This window comes from Anguilla anguilla, chromosome 9 (genome assembly GCF_013347855.1).
Source record: "Anguilla anguilla isolate fAngAng1 chromosome 9, fAngAng1.pri, whole genome shotgun sequence".
Lineage (NCBI taxonomy): Eukaryota > Metazoa > Chordata > Actinopteri > Anguilliformes > Anguillidae > Anguilla > Anguilla anguilla.
In genome coordinates, this window is record NC_049209.1 from 21,820,288 (window position 1) to 21,838,278 (window position 17,991).

The window sequence follows — 17,991 nt, forward strand, 5'->3', positions numbered from 1 at the left end:
GATTGGCCGGCCGGTCTCTTCACCTCTGGGCGTGAGCTGGCACTCGGGGGGGTCATTGCTGTCACAGATCGGGAGCGGTATCCTTACTTTTATTGAGCTGCGGCGTCAGGTTCACGGTTGAGATTGGACAATTCGGCCGCCCCCCCCCCCCCCCCCCCGCCCAGGACCCGACCACTGCCAATAGGTGACCTAGTTCCTCCGACGCCACCCACCGCACCTCCTCAGGAACCAGCGCGTCGATATTAACTTTGTTAAATGCCATCGGCCAGGTCTGGGGGCCCCATCAATCCTGCCGTAATGGGGGTGAGACATGAGAGCGTATGGAAGGCCACACGCGCTCCCATTTGTCGAGCTGACGAGGAACCCGGAGTGGGAGGAGTTTCGCTCTGTGGGTTTTTATAAACGACCGCGCCGTTGGAGTGCTACTGCTTCTGCGCCCGTGTCTGTGCCAGGATTGGCCACTGCAGAATACCCAGGCAGCACTAAGGGAGTCTTAGAGATGGACCACACAGCGGTCTTGATCAGAAGTCACACTGAACAACTAAAATCTAAAATTGTTCACAGCCTTCACAGGGCTCGACAGTAAGGCCTGCTCGGTGGTCCAGCACGATGTTCTCCATACAGGCTGGTAAATCACACATCACTGGTGGCCTGCTATGCCAAAAAAATAAATAGTTTGTTTTACCTTGAAAGAAATGAGCAGAAAATAAATAAATCAGTGGAATGGCATATGGCATATTCTTCTGCGTCGGTCTATGTGTTTATTAGCTACGCTTTTCCTGTACCTTAGTGTGGACTCAGGGGACCCGCCGTATTCAGCCATAAGCTCCATTCGGTCGAGGATGTATGTTACTTTGCAGCTATGGCTCCGATTTTCCCGAGCGAGCGATTACATTAGTGCAGGCAACTGGAGCCAGCAAATTCAATTTACAATCATCCCACCAATGTTCCCTCAGCCTCCAAAGCCAGGTTAGGTGCCTGGTAATCCCGCGAGTTAAAAAAGAAAAATATAGCGAGTGAGGACGGAGTAAAGGAAAGGGAGAGAAAATATGAAAAATGAACATTTCAGTTTGCCAGCACCAGCCTGAACTTTGACCTCGCTCAAATGCTTTTGCGACCAGCATTCATACTGAAAGATCGTTGGCTCCCGTGGCCCCGTCCACCCTGAGCGCCATTTGAAATAAATTGTGAATGCGACCGGAAGTAGCAGAATTCAGCGTCGTAAAAATGTGTAGTCGGCACGTCACAGGCGCGAGTGTGTTTCATTTGAGCAGATAATTAAGTATGCTTTTTTTCATAGAGTTAAGCAAGCCATTCTGAGATCAATTATGAGTAATATGACCTTTGTATTTCAAGAGCCAGACGTATTTCTGAAGTTCAGCTGAACGTTTGGTCCCTTTTGTCGGAAAGGTTGAGGATCGGTCCCTTTAAGAACATCAACATTTATTTAAGTTTACAAAGCACCAGTTGCAGTTGTATAATTCTGTAGACGTGATGTTAAACAATTCAATTAGAAACCTTTTTTCCCAGCGTAGTCTCAGATAGAAAGGCGTGAGAAATGGCGAAGGAAAGGAGCCCGTTGTAAGGCAGTGAAATTTGTGAGTCCCACAGGAAAACACAGTAGGGTTGGGTGGTATGAAATTACCGCTATTTGTGTTTATAGCTTTAAATGCGTTAATGGTGTTACACTCTACCTGTTCTAGGATATGTATTAAAGACAAAGACTCCTGTCTAGTATCTACTCAGACTATGACAGAATTATCATCATTGGGGTTTTTAATTTGCATGTGGACTGAACTGTTTGGCCTGCTGAATTCCGTGGCCTTCATTCTGCATGACCCACAACCACAGCCATAGGTTGGATTTGGTCATTTCTAGAGGACTTGATATTAGTGATTTACCAATTGATGATACGGCCATATTTCACTGCTTGTGTATATTCTTTGGTGTCATGGTTGATTTTAAACAGCTCAGTACAGATCGTACTGTTATGCAAGTGTTACACTGCCCCTATGTTATCTCAGCAGTTTACTCTCTGTACCCTTCAAAATTCGTTTTTTTCCATCCAATTGCACTGAATTAGTTAGTGATTAAAAATACTAAATTCAAAACCGCTATCGACACAGTAGCCATTAAGGTAAAAAAAAAAAGATTTCTTAAAAACAGAAACCACAGCGGAGAAACTAAAAAATCCTTGAGCTTAAGTGCTGTTGTCGCAAGGTGGAACAGAGTGGGAGGAAAAGTAAGCTACAGACGCATTGATATATTTAGAGGCCAACTAGTGGCCTTTAATAAGGCCATTAAATGTGCTGGACAGCAACATTTTCCAAAAATGATAGCTGATAATTATAATAACCTCAGAAAGCTTTTTTCCATTATCAACCAAATTCTCAATTCTCTCCCTGCCCAGACAAGTGACCGAAATCACAGAATTTGCTACTTGCTACAGCGCTGAAGTTGAACAATTATGTTCTGGTTTTGTAATCTCCTTTGATGTGATAGAGCATCCCTATTCCTTTATGCAGAGGCATCTTAGATACTTTAGAAATGATTAAACATGACGTGCTGCGCAAAGTTATTACCTTACTCAGCTAGTCTTGTAGACCCCATCCCCACCTCCTTTTGAAAAATGTTTTTAGTGCTCTATCTGACAATGTCTTACAGTAAGTACTGCTAATGTACTCTCTTCAGACAGGGGAGATTCCATTTGCTCTCGCTGCTCTCGCTGCTTTGGCGAAAGTCTTACGCCGGGCACCCACCGCACGCGTCGCTTAAGCAGCACGGCAAAGCGGCGCGGCGCGTAGCGTGTCACCACTGGTTCCGTTTGTGTCGCGCAAAGGCTTGCTTAAAGCTCTATATTCCTAGTAGCTCTCGCAGTCTGCAGTGGGATTACATCGTGTATTTCACGTTTGTTCACGACTGTTGATTATGGGTAAGTGAATACTTGGTGAGAGACCTTTTTCAGTCTGTTAATTTGGTAATATTTTTTAACACATGTAAATACGTGACAAAGTAAACGCTTTAAAGAATTACCATAAGCTTAAATCGCAATGTAGCCTGCATAATAATCAATCTCAAACTGTATTAATTTATTTGCTTGGTTAACAAGCGTGCCAATTTCATGAAGAATATGTAATGATCATAATAATAATAATAATAAATAATCCGTTATCAACCATTGGGAATTCCTGTGTTGTCTTGTCATTCACGTCAAAACATTTATAGGATCAGATTTAGTAAAATCAGCTAATCATCAAAAAGATAGCGTAACAGTTTAATCTTGAAGGGATATGAACACCACAACGCCATGAACACCGGAAGCTTTGAAGTACAAGTGCAATAAAGGCTTGCTTACAACTTCATTTATAAAATAGGTGCATTTTCATCGGCAAGACCATTAAATAATCTGATTTTTTAAAGCTCTGTGGATTATCTGATTTTTATTAACAAGCCCTTTTTGAAAGCACGGCGAACGAAGACATTGGAGAAGTCAAATAGGCTGAGCAATGGTTGGTTAAAAACTACCTTCCAACACTCAAGCTAACAAACCGCTGCTCGGTGCATTCACTTCTACATCATTCAATAGGCTACGTCTTTCTGTGTTGTATTTTCAAATTTACCCCACCCCCTCCGCAAAATAAGATGGCGAAACTAAGTTTGCCTTTTCCCCAGGTTCCAGTTTTTTTTTTTGTTTGTTTGTTTTTTCTGCAAGGACAATACAAAAACGAAAAGGCTTGTATTTTTTTAGCTGCTTATAAAATATCTGGGAGGGAACTAGGGACACACCCCCAGTAATATAAGGATGAAATATAAATCAGAGCATGTATACCTAGCATTTTAGAACATATTTCTGTGTATAAACAGGCCATGTGACGCGCGACAAGCCGAAAAAATAGAACGGAAGCGAAAAACTACGCTTCAGTTCGCTTGTGTCGCGCGAGCTTCGCAGCCGGTTCGCGACGCGTTCGCATCTGGTGGAGACGACGTCGCCCGCTGCTGTTGTAATAACAGTACTTCAACTACGCTTCAGCTACGCGCGTAGTGCACTTGGGGTCGAAACGCGTGCGGTGGGTGTCCGGCTTTAGTCTTTTGTTCTTTTCAAATAATTTTGTTCCAACTTACCTTTATTCAGTAAGATCTGTGAGAAATCAGTGCTCAAACAACTGAATGAGTTTTTAACCTCTAATGGAACTCAGAATGGAATTCTGGTCTGGTTTCAGATGCAGCCACAGTACATATACTGTACTTGTAATGGTAGGAAATGACCTCAGACACCAAAATTCTGTCTGTTCTTGTGGTATTGGGCCCAAGTTCTGCTTTTGACACCGTTTACCTCTCAGTTCTCTTTGACAGATTGGACAAATAAGTGGGTGCCACAGGCTCTGCTCTTAACTGGTTTAGGACCTACCTAACTGACCGATCCTTCTTTAACTTGGGCAAGCATTCTTCAGCTAGTGTTGAGGTCATATGTGGTGTCCCTCAAGGATCAATTCTAGGACCAGTCCTTTTTCATCTTTAAACGTTGCCTCTGTGTGATGTTGTCAGGAGGCACGAGATACAATTTCATTACTGTGCCACTGAATTATACCTTTCTGTGTGAATGTTTATTGATATTGTGTTTTGAAAGTTCTCTGATAGTGCACACACATGCCCAAGCATGATTTTAAGTCTGCTTTAAGAGGGCATATTCTGCCCAAGGTGGCTTGAACCCGATCAAAGGCGAGGAGAAGCCTGGAACGGATGGAGTGGCGTCCCTTTGCCCCACCTCCTTCCTGTGGTGGGAGGAGGCCACACTCAAATTCACTCTCTGGGAGGTGCTGGGGAGCAGGTCTCCATGGGGCTGTTTTACACAGTAAGGATCACCTAAGGAAAAGGAAAAAGCACTTATTTATCCCCCTGTTATCCACCCTAGCTACCCTCCACACCTACATTAAGCACTTAGGCTTACCTGGAGCTCACATTAAAACAAAGGTTGCGCATCCCTGGGGGGTTTGTATGGTTTACTTTACAAATGTGGCCTGAGGTCATTCGTGTACGCATTACATACAGCAATAAAATGTACGATGAAATCCAGGCAGGCCTTTCCCCCCTTTCCCTTTTCGCGGTTGACAGTGTGATGATTATTCATTGTTGTGATACTTTTCTTCATCCTCAGAATTGTGTGGCACATTTGCTATTCTGCATTGCGGTTTATAACAATGAGGAGCCGAAAGAACAAAAGAATGCTGATGTTTGAAATAGTACTTGGTGTTGATAGTGATGAAAGTTTCCACACACACCCCCCCCCCCCCCCCCCCAGCCAGGTCTTGTTAGTGCGGAGCCATTGACACCAGTGCCCTGGCACATGATCCTGCCCTTCTGGCTCTCTGTATCTGGCTTGCACAGTGAAACTTGCTGTGAAGTACTCTTCCACACATATGAATGTAAAGGGGGGGGGTGGGGGGGGGCATTAATGCAGATCAGGATCACTGACACCCCCCACCCCCATAAATTCTCCTTTTGTTCTAAAGCAACAGCACCCTTTCATTGGAAATGGCTCATGTTTAATGTATCTCCCGCAGCCAGAGCGTTTAACCTCTCCTGGGGGGTAGAACTCGGCCCTCACCGGAGGCATTGGGAGGCGCCAGGGGAGAGGGCCCAGGCAGGGCCGCAGGGACCCGGTCCAGGCAGAGTTACCCCCCACCCTCGCCCCCCAGCTGGCATCAACTCAACACAGCTGCCTCTCTCCAGGACCCTGGTGTTCTGGTTGTCTGATTCTCAGGGTGGCCCTGGGCCCTCAAAGACCTCCCTACACTTTCATAGCATCACCCCTGGGCCACGACTGGAATCTTTAGTAGGGGAAGAGACCACGTTTGATTCACTGAGTCTTGTTGAGTTGCCAGCCCTTTGTCTTGTTAATGTTTGCACTGCATATTATTTATTCCATCAGTTTTATCTTTTTTATTTTTTTTTATTTCTTCTGATAAATTTGAAAGGCAGTTTTTACTGGTACGTTCTTTCACACTAGGGCCAAGGCCGAGAAAGATTGTGATGTCAAAGTATGAGTTGGATGAAATCCCATTAGCTTTTTATTGAAAAGCGGAGTGTTTGGACAGCTTTGTGTTGCGACCGCAGTGTAGTGAAATTCTGCACTTGATTTAAAATATACTGTATTCAATGTCTTGAAGGAAGTTTATTTTTCAAATGGGCAGCCCCAGTGCTTCCAATAATTCTATTCAATATTAAACCATGCTTACTTTTTTACAACTGCTTCTTAAGCAGGAAGACGTCTGAATTTGTTCTTAAATGTCAATGATACGCAACACACAAGTCTGTGTACAGTAGTTTTCAAGTTCTTTAAATGGCCCCTCTTGAATATACTGCTCACTCATGTTTTTTTTAATATAATTTAGAGCTGTGATCTGCCATAAACAGGTAGTTTGAGGTAAATGGCTGGCCTTTGAGTTATCTGGCATATCTGTGAACTGAAGTCTGTGGTCTGACATCTCTCTCTATGAATAATTACTGGATTCTCTCCTAAATCTTAAATCCAAAAGTCCTAGAAAGACGCATTTATTGCACACTGTTTGAATTGCATGTTGATGCGAAAAAATCTATTTAATTTTCTCATTTATTTTTTTCCCCATTGTGGTCAACAGAGAAATTATTTCTCAGACATCACAACCGCGCATGATTTTGTACACTTCAGCTGATGAAAATTGTACTTTATTCCGTGCATTCTAGTTGATTAATAGACACGGCTCCCCAAAATTAAAAACTGCTACCACTGCTACAGTGTCATAATGGTAGTAGTAATGGTAGTAATAACAGTTATGAGGAGAGGAGGATGTTATTTCCCTCACTGATGTTCTGCATGCTTGGTTCCTTGCCACCAAGATTGGATAATGAGTGTGTCACCGTGATTGAAATTTGGCAAACGCTGGAGAGAAAATTGGTTTCTAATCTAAACCTGTCTCAAAGAAAAACCGCTGACAGTCCTTGGTTAAAGTGGTCTAAAAGGTGTTAACTATGCAAGGGTGCAGTGCATTATGGGTAGCAACTGCTCATTTGCAGCCGCAGCTGTTGTGAAGGGATTTCATAAAGGAATGTCAAGGCTATGTTCACTAGTGTTATTGGTTTTTATTAAAGTTTTACACACGCACGCGCGCGCACACACACGCACACACACACACACACCCAGACACGCATTTATATATATAAACTTGACACCTCTTATCAGTGCTTTCACACGTGTCTTGGTTTCTTTTTGCTATAAAGAGCTACTTAATTCACACTTTGAGAAACACATATGCATGTTTAATCATACTGAGTTTTCTCAAGACACCAGGAATGTTACCGATGCGTGTCGTTTATACAGTATGTCTTGCTGATGAAGCTGATATGGGTGGGGGAGGGGGAGAGATCATTCTATCCATGATTTTTTCCTGACACAATCAGTCTTTTTTTATGAAACCTACAGTAGCACAGGCTTTGTCCTCCACAGTTGGGTTGGATGGGTGAAAATTCATATTAAAAAAAAAAAAACGGCATGTATATTTGAGACCGAGTGATAATTATTCATAACGACACGCATAAATACTGCTTATTTCCAGTGCGGTTTTCCTTGGTTTTCAGGCAACAAGGTCAAAGTTAGTCGTTGTAGTGGCTTTCTCATGCCACTTCCACAATCCTGCGTTACATAACTAGATGGTTTAACAATATATATATATATATATATATATGAAATGTGATATACCTAGTTCCTGTTCATTACTTTTCATGTTGGTGGGCCACCCACCTATGACTGCCACATATCTGAAATTAATAGTAAATATTATGTGGAAAATTTAGTCTGGCAGGACATCATGAATTATATTTTGTTTATTATGTTTGAGCAGTGGGATGATCATGTTCTGTAGTGTATTCACTGCGGCTTGGCCCTGAACACTGTTTCACATTGGAATACATTTTAGAGTGTTACTGCTCCCTTCTGGTATACTGCATTGAAGAGATGTACTTTAAGAACTATAACTGGATTAAGTGTGACATGCACATAATGCCTTGTAAAGAGCAGCACAATCCTGTTAGGGGGTTTTCGAGCATTTGGGAAACTTTTTGGCCACCTTTCACGTAAACAACCACCTGCTGTTAAACCGTCCCAAGGAACAATTAGGAAGGAGGAAATTAACCACCGTTAAACTGCTGAAATTCCTCCACTGTCTTTGTGATTTGCATGCTTTCCATTGTTCCAGTCTTACACGTTCCAGTCGTACTGAAATGTGCATTCTACTTAACCTCTGAATGAGGAGAGTAAGCTATTTTTGAGCATTCCCCTTTTATTCCGGAACATTCTGAACCAGCGTGCACTACAGTAAGTGAAAAGTGTTGTGTGGTAAATGAATGAGGGGAGAGCTCACACCTCATTATTTGTTATAAAAGGGCGTTGAACACTGAAGCGCTCCTGTAATGTGATTTCCGCTACCTGGGTGAATTGCTGATTAGGGCCGATTTTCACACCTATTTTCTCTATCTTTTCTCCCCCCCTCTCCTTTTGATGCGCACAGGAGCTGCACAGAACATCCAAGGTATGCAATCCCTTTCGTTTCTTTTTCATCTCATTACTTGCTCTGTCTATTTCTTTCACTTTCCCACTCACTTCATTCAGTCGTAGAAATGATGATGTTTTTGACTGGCTCTGCAGGGCTCCCTCTCGATAACTGAAGTTTCTCATTTTACCAGTAGATGGTACGGTACAAGAAGCAATTAAACTGTAGTTGCTTTCCCCATAGTGCTAATTATCCCTTTTAGAATGGCTGCATTACCAGTGTGCATGAATGTTAATTGTTGGTCTTTGATTTCACCACAAAGACTGTATGATAAGTATGGTTACATGGTTTGTAACAGTCATTTTGTTCCTATACAAAAGAGTGTATCCTTCCACATAAGAAAACAAGGAAACTTCTGTAGAGTTCATTTGAACATTTTAAAGGCATAATTTTACCCATATGTAATTTTAAAAAATGTTGCCACTCATTTTAGTTATGAATGAAAGGATGTAGAAATTTTTTTTCAATTATCTCCAATAATGCACTTCTTTCTCACCTATCTGCAACCTCAGGAACAACCACATATTGCTGTTTGGGTGAAATTTGGGTAGAATTAGGAATTAATCGGGGGGGATGATGAAGAGTGGAATTACTGATGCAAATGAATGTTCCAGTATTTTGGTAGTCGTTTCAAGTCTAAAACCTGAATAATGTAAGCAAATGACAAGCATTTCATTCATTTTCATAAGATTCTTATGAACTGTTGTAGCCGATGATGAAACTTGTTTGAAATGCACAAAAAATGTGATCATTAGGCCTATACCTGTTGAGTACTAGAAGGTGACGTAAGACAAATGGACTGATCTTCGCGAATCCAGGTTGACAAATCCACGTGAGCTCGGCTAGGTTGCTTTAGCTTATCTGCTTACAAAAATCATTGTAGCGCATCATGGAGTTATTTCGCAAAAAACAGTAAGAATGCAAAGTGGAAATTATGAGGTGAAGTACTAAAATTTGCCAGAAGAGCTCTCGCAATCATGTGAAAGCCGAGCGTCCTACAGCGATCAGCATGTACACAGAGCGATTGTCATCTGAACAGTCATCGCTGACCTCATTTGGAGATGCGGTCCCCAGCGTTCTGAGGTAATTACAGAGAGGGGTCTGCGATACGTTTCGTGTGGTACCAGTCTGAATTTAATAAACATTTCATTAACGCTGACGTGAAGCTGGCGAGGCCTGTCGTGCAGTCCGGAGGCCGGCCGGCTCAGGAATGATACGAGTCCCCCCCCCAAGCGGTTGATGGTTCGATTCCCCTGCCATGGCTCTCTACGATCCCATCTCTAATTGTTGCCCTCTCTGTTTTCCTCTTTCGAAAGAAAAGGACGGCGGACTCTCCGCTCTCCTTTTAAGGAAAAAAAGCACCTGCATCCCTTCTAAAAAAAAAAAATTAAGAATTCAGATTAGAGAGAGAGAGAGAGCGTGTATCCAATGACCAAATACTTAATTATTTACATTGCTGATATTGATGTCATTGTGATATACATGGCCTATATGTAAATATTAATGGACTTAATCAAGGACACCTATTCACGCATGCCACTCATATTGAGACTTCACAACACACTCATGTTGTCGGCTGCAGAGAAAGGAAAAATAGAATAGCCGCGCAAGTCCCTGTTTTCTGCTGGCACGAAGCACAGTGATGATTTCCAGATCTTTTCAGCATACAATGTAGCTCATTATCAGTGATGTTTACTTCATACTGCCTTTTTTTGCTCATCTTTATCGAGGGGGACAATCATTTTGAAAGTTGCTGTATATCGTGGGTATATATATATGAAAACGTGAGTTTTCCATAAACGCTCCGTTTAAATTAAAAAGCTACTGTCATCCTTTATCACATCTTCAACACTGGGTGACATCAGTTGGTGAAAGCTTTTGGCTGAGATTCATTTCGCACAGCAAGCCTTTTGAAATTCTGTGTGTGTGTGTGTGTGTGTGTGTGTGTGTTTAATTTTCCCTCTTCTCTTAAAGTTGTCAGAAAGCAATGCGAGCCGTGCCAATGTGAGTCTGCCTTTACAAATCTGTTTCCATCAATCTCCTCAATGAACAATGAGAATAACAAGCGCTAATTGGACTCTTGTGTTGTTTCAGTTATTTAAGGCCTTTTTGCTATTTTGTAACTAACTGATAACTAAACGGTGGCACTGCCACATGAAGCAGAGCTACAAAGACCACAGCCTGAAATGATCACTAATTAAGAGTTTCTAATAATGAATACATGTGTCCTTCAGATTCTGGTATGGTTCCTTTCAGCAGATTTGGTACAGCACAACAGCTTGTTGTTTCTGTGCTAATTTATTGTGCGTATCGGAAGAACGGCTCCACACAGAATTCCGCTGAAAGCTGTAGGTCCACACTGTCCCATTTTGAGTAAACAGTCTTTATCAGATGAAATCTGGACTGATTTGAAAGATGAGAACTAGCTGTTCATTGATCTAGATCCTGCAACAAAATTTCAGTTTGTTGATCTTAACCCATTGAAAATCACCCAATGAATTCTATAAGTGCCCATCAAGTCAAACTTTTTGGAAAGCAGGGCCTAAAATGATGTCATCACCTCTGTGCAAGTGCACCTTCAGCATCACTCCCCCAGTTGCTTTTCACCAAAGAGTACAGGCTACTCCTGTGCCCGTTCAAACCTGCCGTGACAGCTGGAAAAAGTGCGGAGAACTGTAACTGAGGGATACAAAAGGTGCCTGCTGAGGGCTCCTGGAAAATAATGAACTGGAGTTACTGAGGTACTGAACACGGAAATTTAGTCAAAGCTGGACATTTTTATTGATCTGTATGTATGTGTGTGTATGTATGTATATATATATATAATTCCCCCTCCCTGATTTCCTCTATTATTATATATTTGTTGATTGTCGCACTGAATGGTTTCAGATCTATAGACGAAATGTAATATTACACAAAGGGAAACTTGAGTAAACACAAAACACATTTGTTAAATTATTTCATTTATTTAATGAAAAAAGTTATCAAACACCCATATAACCCATGTGCAAAGTACAATTGCCCCCTTGGTTACTCAATCAACCAATTTACCTAATTTAATTGATAATTAGATTCTGCTGATTGAACACAGTCAGGCTTGATTGCAGCCAGCCTTGTTGAATCTAAACCTCACTCACTTGAACCTTACCATCAGAGTGAACAAGTAACCACAAAGTTTCTACAAGCACACTATGCCATGATGAAAGGAAATTCCAGAAGAGATGAGAAAAAAGTTGTTGAAAAGGTGAGATGAGGGAAAAGTTGTCTGTAAAGGGTTACAAAGCCATTTCTGAGGTTCTGGGACTCCACCGAACTCCAGTGAGAGCCATTATCTCCAAACGGAGAACACTTGGAACAGTTGTTAATCTTCCCAGGAGTGGCCAGCCTGCTAAAAGTTCTCCAAGGGGGCAGCAACAACTCATCCAGGAAGTCATAATATCCCATAAGAACATCCAAAGAACTGCAGGCCTCTCTAGCCTCAGCTCAGTCGTTGTTCTTGACTCCATAATATGACAGAGACAGGGGAAAAAATGGGATTCATGGGACAGTAGCAAGCACCTGGATGATTCCCTAGCCTTTTGGGTTAATGTTCTATGGACAACTGAGCCAAAAGTGGAACTTTTTGGACGACAAATCCAATTTATACCTGGCGTAAAGCAAAAACTGAATTTCACATTAAGAACATCACACCAACTGTCAAATGTAGTGATGGTAATGTGATGGTGTGGGGATGCTTTGTTGCCTTGGGGCCAAATCCCTTAAAATTAATTGTATTCACTGTAGAGGTCTTCCGGATATTTTTTTATTTTTTTTTTATTTCTCAGCCTAATAATGGCCTCATAGCTCTGGTCTTCATGTTGAGAAAAACAGTGATAATGGACTCAAAGGGTAGAATCAAAGCCTGATTCTGAAAGCTCCCTTTTACCTGCACTAAGGAAGCAAATGAAAATGCCTGACTAATCAGAAACACGTGTGACGCCATTAGTGCAAAACACAATGATGCCCTGAAATGGGGGGGGGGGGAGACTATATATAAAAATGCAGTAATTTCAACATGGTGAAGGCAAAATGTATAAAAATACCCTTTAATAAAAGCTGAGAATGTGCACTAACCATTAACCATAACCGATGTGAATCATTGGATTACAAATCTAAAATAGTGAGCTACTTATTTATTTTTTATGGGTTAGATATATTTGCACCGCCAGGATCAGGCAGAACAGTAAGGAGTGTGACTCAGTCAGGCACCATGCCCAGCTCAGCCACCGCCAACCTAGCAACACCTTTGATTAATGCTGGTTGCCTTCCCTCTTCCACAGCCAATCAAGCGAAAGGCATTGAAGCCAGCTAAACAAACCCTTTACTTGGCAAGGGTCTTGATATTTTGCCTTTGATGAAATTAATAATTAAAGCCGAGTGATTTCTGTGCGGTCGGCGTGGGGATGGGGGGATTTAACCTTTTTTTACGGTTCTTCTCAAACGCACGCGGTTAACTTTCTTAGTGCGGCGCAGCCTTTCTCCACAGAGCGCATTGTAAATGCGAACATTCAGAATCTGAACACGCAGAACATGCAGGGGGGTGCTATGCGAAAACATAGCGGCAGCACCACCCACTGTGACTATGTTGTCTGAAAGGCACTGCATCTGTGGGCTAATAATATGATTATTCACAGCCGAGACGCTTTTACCTTGCTGCAGTAATTTCTTGTTCTACATGGTAAATGGTAAATGGACTGCATTTATATAGCGCTTTTATCCAAAGCGCTTTACAATTGATGCCTCTCATTCGCCAGAGCAGTTGGGGGTTAGGTGCCTTGCTCAAGGACACTTCGACACGCCCAGGGCGGGGTTTGAACCGGCAACCCTCCGACTGCCAGACAATCGGTCTTACCTCCTGAGCCCCACATGTATTATACAGATTAATGAAATATAAAGGCATAGGAGATCGGTAGCCAGACAAAAGCAGACATGCCGAGCATAATTTAGAAATTCAAATGATGAAACACACAGTCGGTGGCGCACACGCAGGTAACCGTATGCTAGCGCAACGCCAGTCAACGGAAGCAGATGAGCAGCCAAATGACACGTGTTTGACAGCTCAGACAGCTCTACATAGTGACTTCTGGCTTCTGCTTTGGTGTTTACGCCTATGCGCCTCTGCTAATTTTTCTATCGTCTTTTCCACAAAAAAAAAAGTTTTCCAGTGACAGCGTTGTGGAGCATTTTTTATTTTTGATTTTTTTGGTTATTCTGGAGGCGTAATACCGTATCACGGTGTTGTGCTTCCAGTTTCTCTCTGTAAGAACCTCCCACAACTACCCGCGAAATCGTTAGTCTCAGCCTGGTTGCTGTCTGAGAGAGAAGCTTTTTCAGGGGGAGACGTGGAGGAGGAGGAGAAGGACCAGGAAAAGAGAAAGATGCGATGTGCGTCACGTATAAGCGAAGCTTGACGTGCGCTCAAAGTTTCTCCGCTTAGATAAACCCGCCATGGTCCGCCCCCCCCCCCCTTTCACCCTCAAGGACGAGTGGCTGGCAGAGTTGGGCCCTGCGTCTCTCCTGGACTGTTATTGTCATTAAAACCCAGCGAATGGGAGATTTCCCCGGGATCGATAGACGGAGATGTGGTGGGGTGGGGTGGGGGTGGGGGTGGGGGTGGGGGTGTGGATGTGGATGTGGATCCACCCACGCGCGGCAGTTAATCTAGCGGTCGCGGCGGAGGCCGGGCTCTTATCCAGCAGGCTCAGACACCTCCTTGTCGAGTTCGCAGGACGCTTTAAACGCGGTTTAGCCGTGCTGTCCCGCCGCTGTCTGAGCTGTCAAACTCGTGTCATTTGGCTGCTCATCTGCTTCCGTTGACTGGCGTTGCGCTAGCATACGGTTACCTGCGTGTGCGCCACCGACTGTGTGTTTCATCATTTGAATTTCTAAATTATGCTCGGCATGTCTGCTTTTGTCTGGCTACCGATCTCCTATGCCTTTATATTTCATTAATCTGTATAATACATTTCTTATTTCTCACAGTCTGTTCTGTTGACCTGTTTTGGCTGCCAGTGGATTCAGAGAAGCTTGTTTTCTTTGAAACTGTGATGTTTTGCATATTCTGTGGCATGCTGCATGTTTTTTTTTTTGGTACAGGTAGGGACGTGCCTGACAAAACAATCTCATAATCCAGTCTGCCATTCCTGTTAAGGACAGCCTGTTAGGGTGTAGCCTATATTATTCTAATTCAGTGTTTGTTTTAATTGGATCCGTGTTATTGTAATTCAGTGTGTGTTTTTATTTGGTGTATGTTATTGTAGTTCAGTGTTTTTATTTGGTGTATATTATTGTAGGTCAGTGTGTTTTTATTTGATGTATGTTATTGCAGTCCAGGTTGTGTTTTTATTCAGTGTTTTTAGGTGTGCATTACTGTATTTAATTGTAGTCATTGAGTTGTGGTGTTTGTAACTATTGCTGTGTGTTTTCTTCATGCAGGGTATGCTGTGTTGTGTGTGTTATTGAGTGGGACTATTTGGGTGCAGTGTATTATTTCTGTACTAGGCATGTTTTAGTGTAAATTGTTATGTAATGGTGCTAGTATAGTGTATATTATGTAAGTGAAGTATGTGCTGTTGTGTTGGAGTTATCGCAAGATCATTGATGCATTGTGCCTCTTGCTCTGTTGTATTGTGGCTAAGGTGTCGCTTTTTGATTGACAGATTTACGTGCATATGATGAAACACGGCTCACGAGAGCAGCGGAGGGGGCGGGTGCTGAACGCACGGTGCCGGATATGTATAGGACAGGGGTGTGAGGAAATCAGAAAGCCCTGTGCGCTGGTCTGCAAATGGCAGATGAGGGCAGAATGTCCTATTGGCTGGGACAAGGAGGAACAGAACAGTACGTTCTGCACTGGGCCTTTCAGACAGGCAGAGAGAGAGGGAGAGAGGGAGGGAGGGGGAGGGGGAGAGAGAGAGAGAGGGAGGGGGAGAAAGAGACCCTCTGGCCCTGAAAGAGATTTCCGAGTGAGCGAGCGTGATGGCGGGCCCTCTGGTGCCGGGCCGGCCCGCCGCAGCCCCTCTGACGCATTAATCAGCGGAGCGGCCGTCTCTGGCGCATTCTGCTGACCTCAGCGCTTCTGCCGCCGGCCGGACCGTCCGCTCTCGCGCCCCATAGCCACTGCGATCTCCTCCGACTCATTTCTTTTTCTCCTCTCCTTTCCTACCCCCTCGTTAGCGTTGCTTACCTTGCTGCCTTTATCCGTTCGCTTCCCCGACTCTCTGGTGTGGAGCGCGGGGGATTGCTGGGATAGGCTCATCGGAGCTGCCTCGTAGCATTAGCATTGCGTACCTGGGTGTTTACGGATGCGTTTGCCTGTTTGAATGGGCTCTAACGCCTGGCCTCCTTGTGCGGAGAGTGAGGGTTAGGGACAGCCGTCGCCTTGTACGGGCGTCTGGGTCTCTTCCCGGGGCTCCTATGAGGAGGTGTGTTTGTAAAAAACCGTCACGCAATCTGCATGTGAAACAAGACTGCATGAATGAATGAATAAATAAATAATTAAATTAAATAAATGTAAGGGTAGTAACAGGGGAATCACTGCTTCAGTTCCACGCCCCTTGAGGGGAAGAAAGGAAACTTCAGTGCATTTTTGTTGAGGATTTTTCTCTTCGTTGGTGAAATTGTACATTTAACAATGGACAGTTACTCCAATTCCTGAGAGGCCAAGTACTTCAAGTTAAACAAGATGACAAAAACCACTGCAAAGAGTTATTTGCTTGACGACATAACCACTAGCTGTTAAAAGCTTTTGTCCTTTTGTTTTTAATTGAACAGAAAAAAATATGGTAACAATGAATGTATATAAAGAACAATGGGTATTTTATGTACAGTAATAAAAAATTAAGCTAACCTGCAAAATCTTTTAAAGGAATGAGCCATTTATTATGATGATGATGATGATTATGATGATGATGATTACTATTATTCATAATAGTCAGACTAATAATAATAGCTTATCACATATATTACCTGCAGTTTGTATTGCCTTTCTGAATCTAAAAGGGCTTTACTGTAAAGGGGGAGTTCACCATAGCCACCGCCAATTCAGTGTTATTACTGTGTAGTTATTGGCCGCACCGATCTGAGAGGAGTCATTTATCCCTGTTTTCGGTAACAGCCTAAATGGACGTCGGAGGCGAGCCTGGGTGAAAAGCGTAAAGGACACAGCCGCCTCGGTCGCCCGATGGCGTCCCCCCCCCCCCCCCCTCTTCTCCACATGATGGGGCTGTGATGGCTTTGTGATTTAGCTCATCAGAGAGAGAGTGTTGTTACCGTTAGCGGACACCGCTCGCCACCGCAGGGGGTCAGCAGTGTCGCCGCTCGCCTCCTTCTCACCTGAAGGGCTGGCTCCCCGGAGAGAGAGTGAGAGAGAGAGAGAGGAGAGAGTGAGGGGAGAGAGAGAGAGAGAGAAAGAGAGCGAGAGAGGGGGAGAGAGAGGGAGAGTGAGGGAGAGAGAGAGAGAGAGCGAGAGAGAAGAGAGAGAGAGAGAAGAGAGCGAGCGAGAGAGAAGAGAGCGAGCGAGCGTCGTAATTCAGCGCTAGCATTATAGCGAGTCGGCGTGAACCGCGGGCCGCTCCGCCTGGTTAGAGATGCCCCTTGGTGAGCTCGGGAAGGCAAGAGCAGCCGGACGAAACATCCTCTTAATGGCCTTGCTAGCCGCGGCGCGGCGGCCGCTTAAGTAGCGTGTTGCTATTGAGCCGAGCCGCCGCCGTCGCTGCGGATACAAGCCCCGGCTTTCGCAACACGCTCGCGCCCGAACGAGCGGCAGGGGTCAGCGACCTCAAGCGTGCGCGTGGGAGTGAGGCTGGTGCGCGTGTGCGTGCGTACGTGTGTACGCGGTGTGCATGCTTTCGTGCACATTTCATTCGTTAATAATCGGTTTCGTGGGCTGTGCCTGTCAGCCTTGTGTCCATGAAGGCCAGAGTGTGTACACAGCACAAGCCCCCGGCTTAACCAGCCTCGCTAATCAGCTGCGCAGGTTATCAGGGATGCGTCCAGACAAGCAACCGCATTGGCGCGTGCGTGCATGTACACGTACCATACACGCACCATACACGCACCATACACGCACCATACACGCACCATACACGCGCCATACACGCACCATACACGCACCATACACGCACCATACACGCACCATACACGCGCCATACACGCACCATACACGCACCATTCACGTACCATACACACACCATACACGCACCATACACGCACCATACACGCACCATACACGCACCATACACGCACCATACACGCACCATACACGCACCATACACGCACCATACACGCGCCATACACGCACCATACACGCACCATACACGCACCATACACGCACCATACACGCGCCATACACGCGCCATACACGCGC

The 17,991-nt window shown here is 44.1% G+C and overlaps 1 protein-coding gene across 1 annotated transcript in view; it reads left to right on the forward strand.

Moving 5' to 3' along the window:
* The window catches only part of cadm1a (cell adhesion molecule 1a), a 266,838-nt gene that overhangs the window by 179,961 nt on the left and 68,886 nt on the right, over positions 1-17,991 (forward strand). Inside the window, 1 exon segment of the mRNA XM_035433933.1 lies at positions 8,544-8,564. Within this exon segment, the coding sequence (XP_035289824.1) occupies positions 8,544-8,564 (21 nt within the window).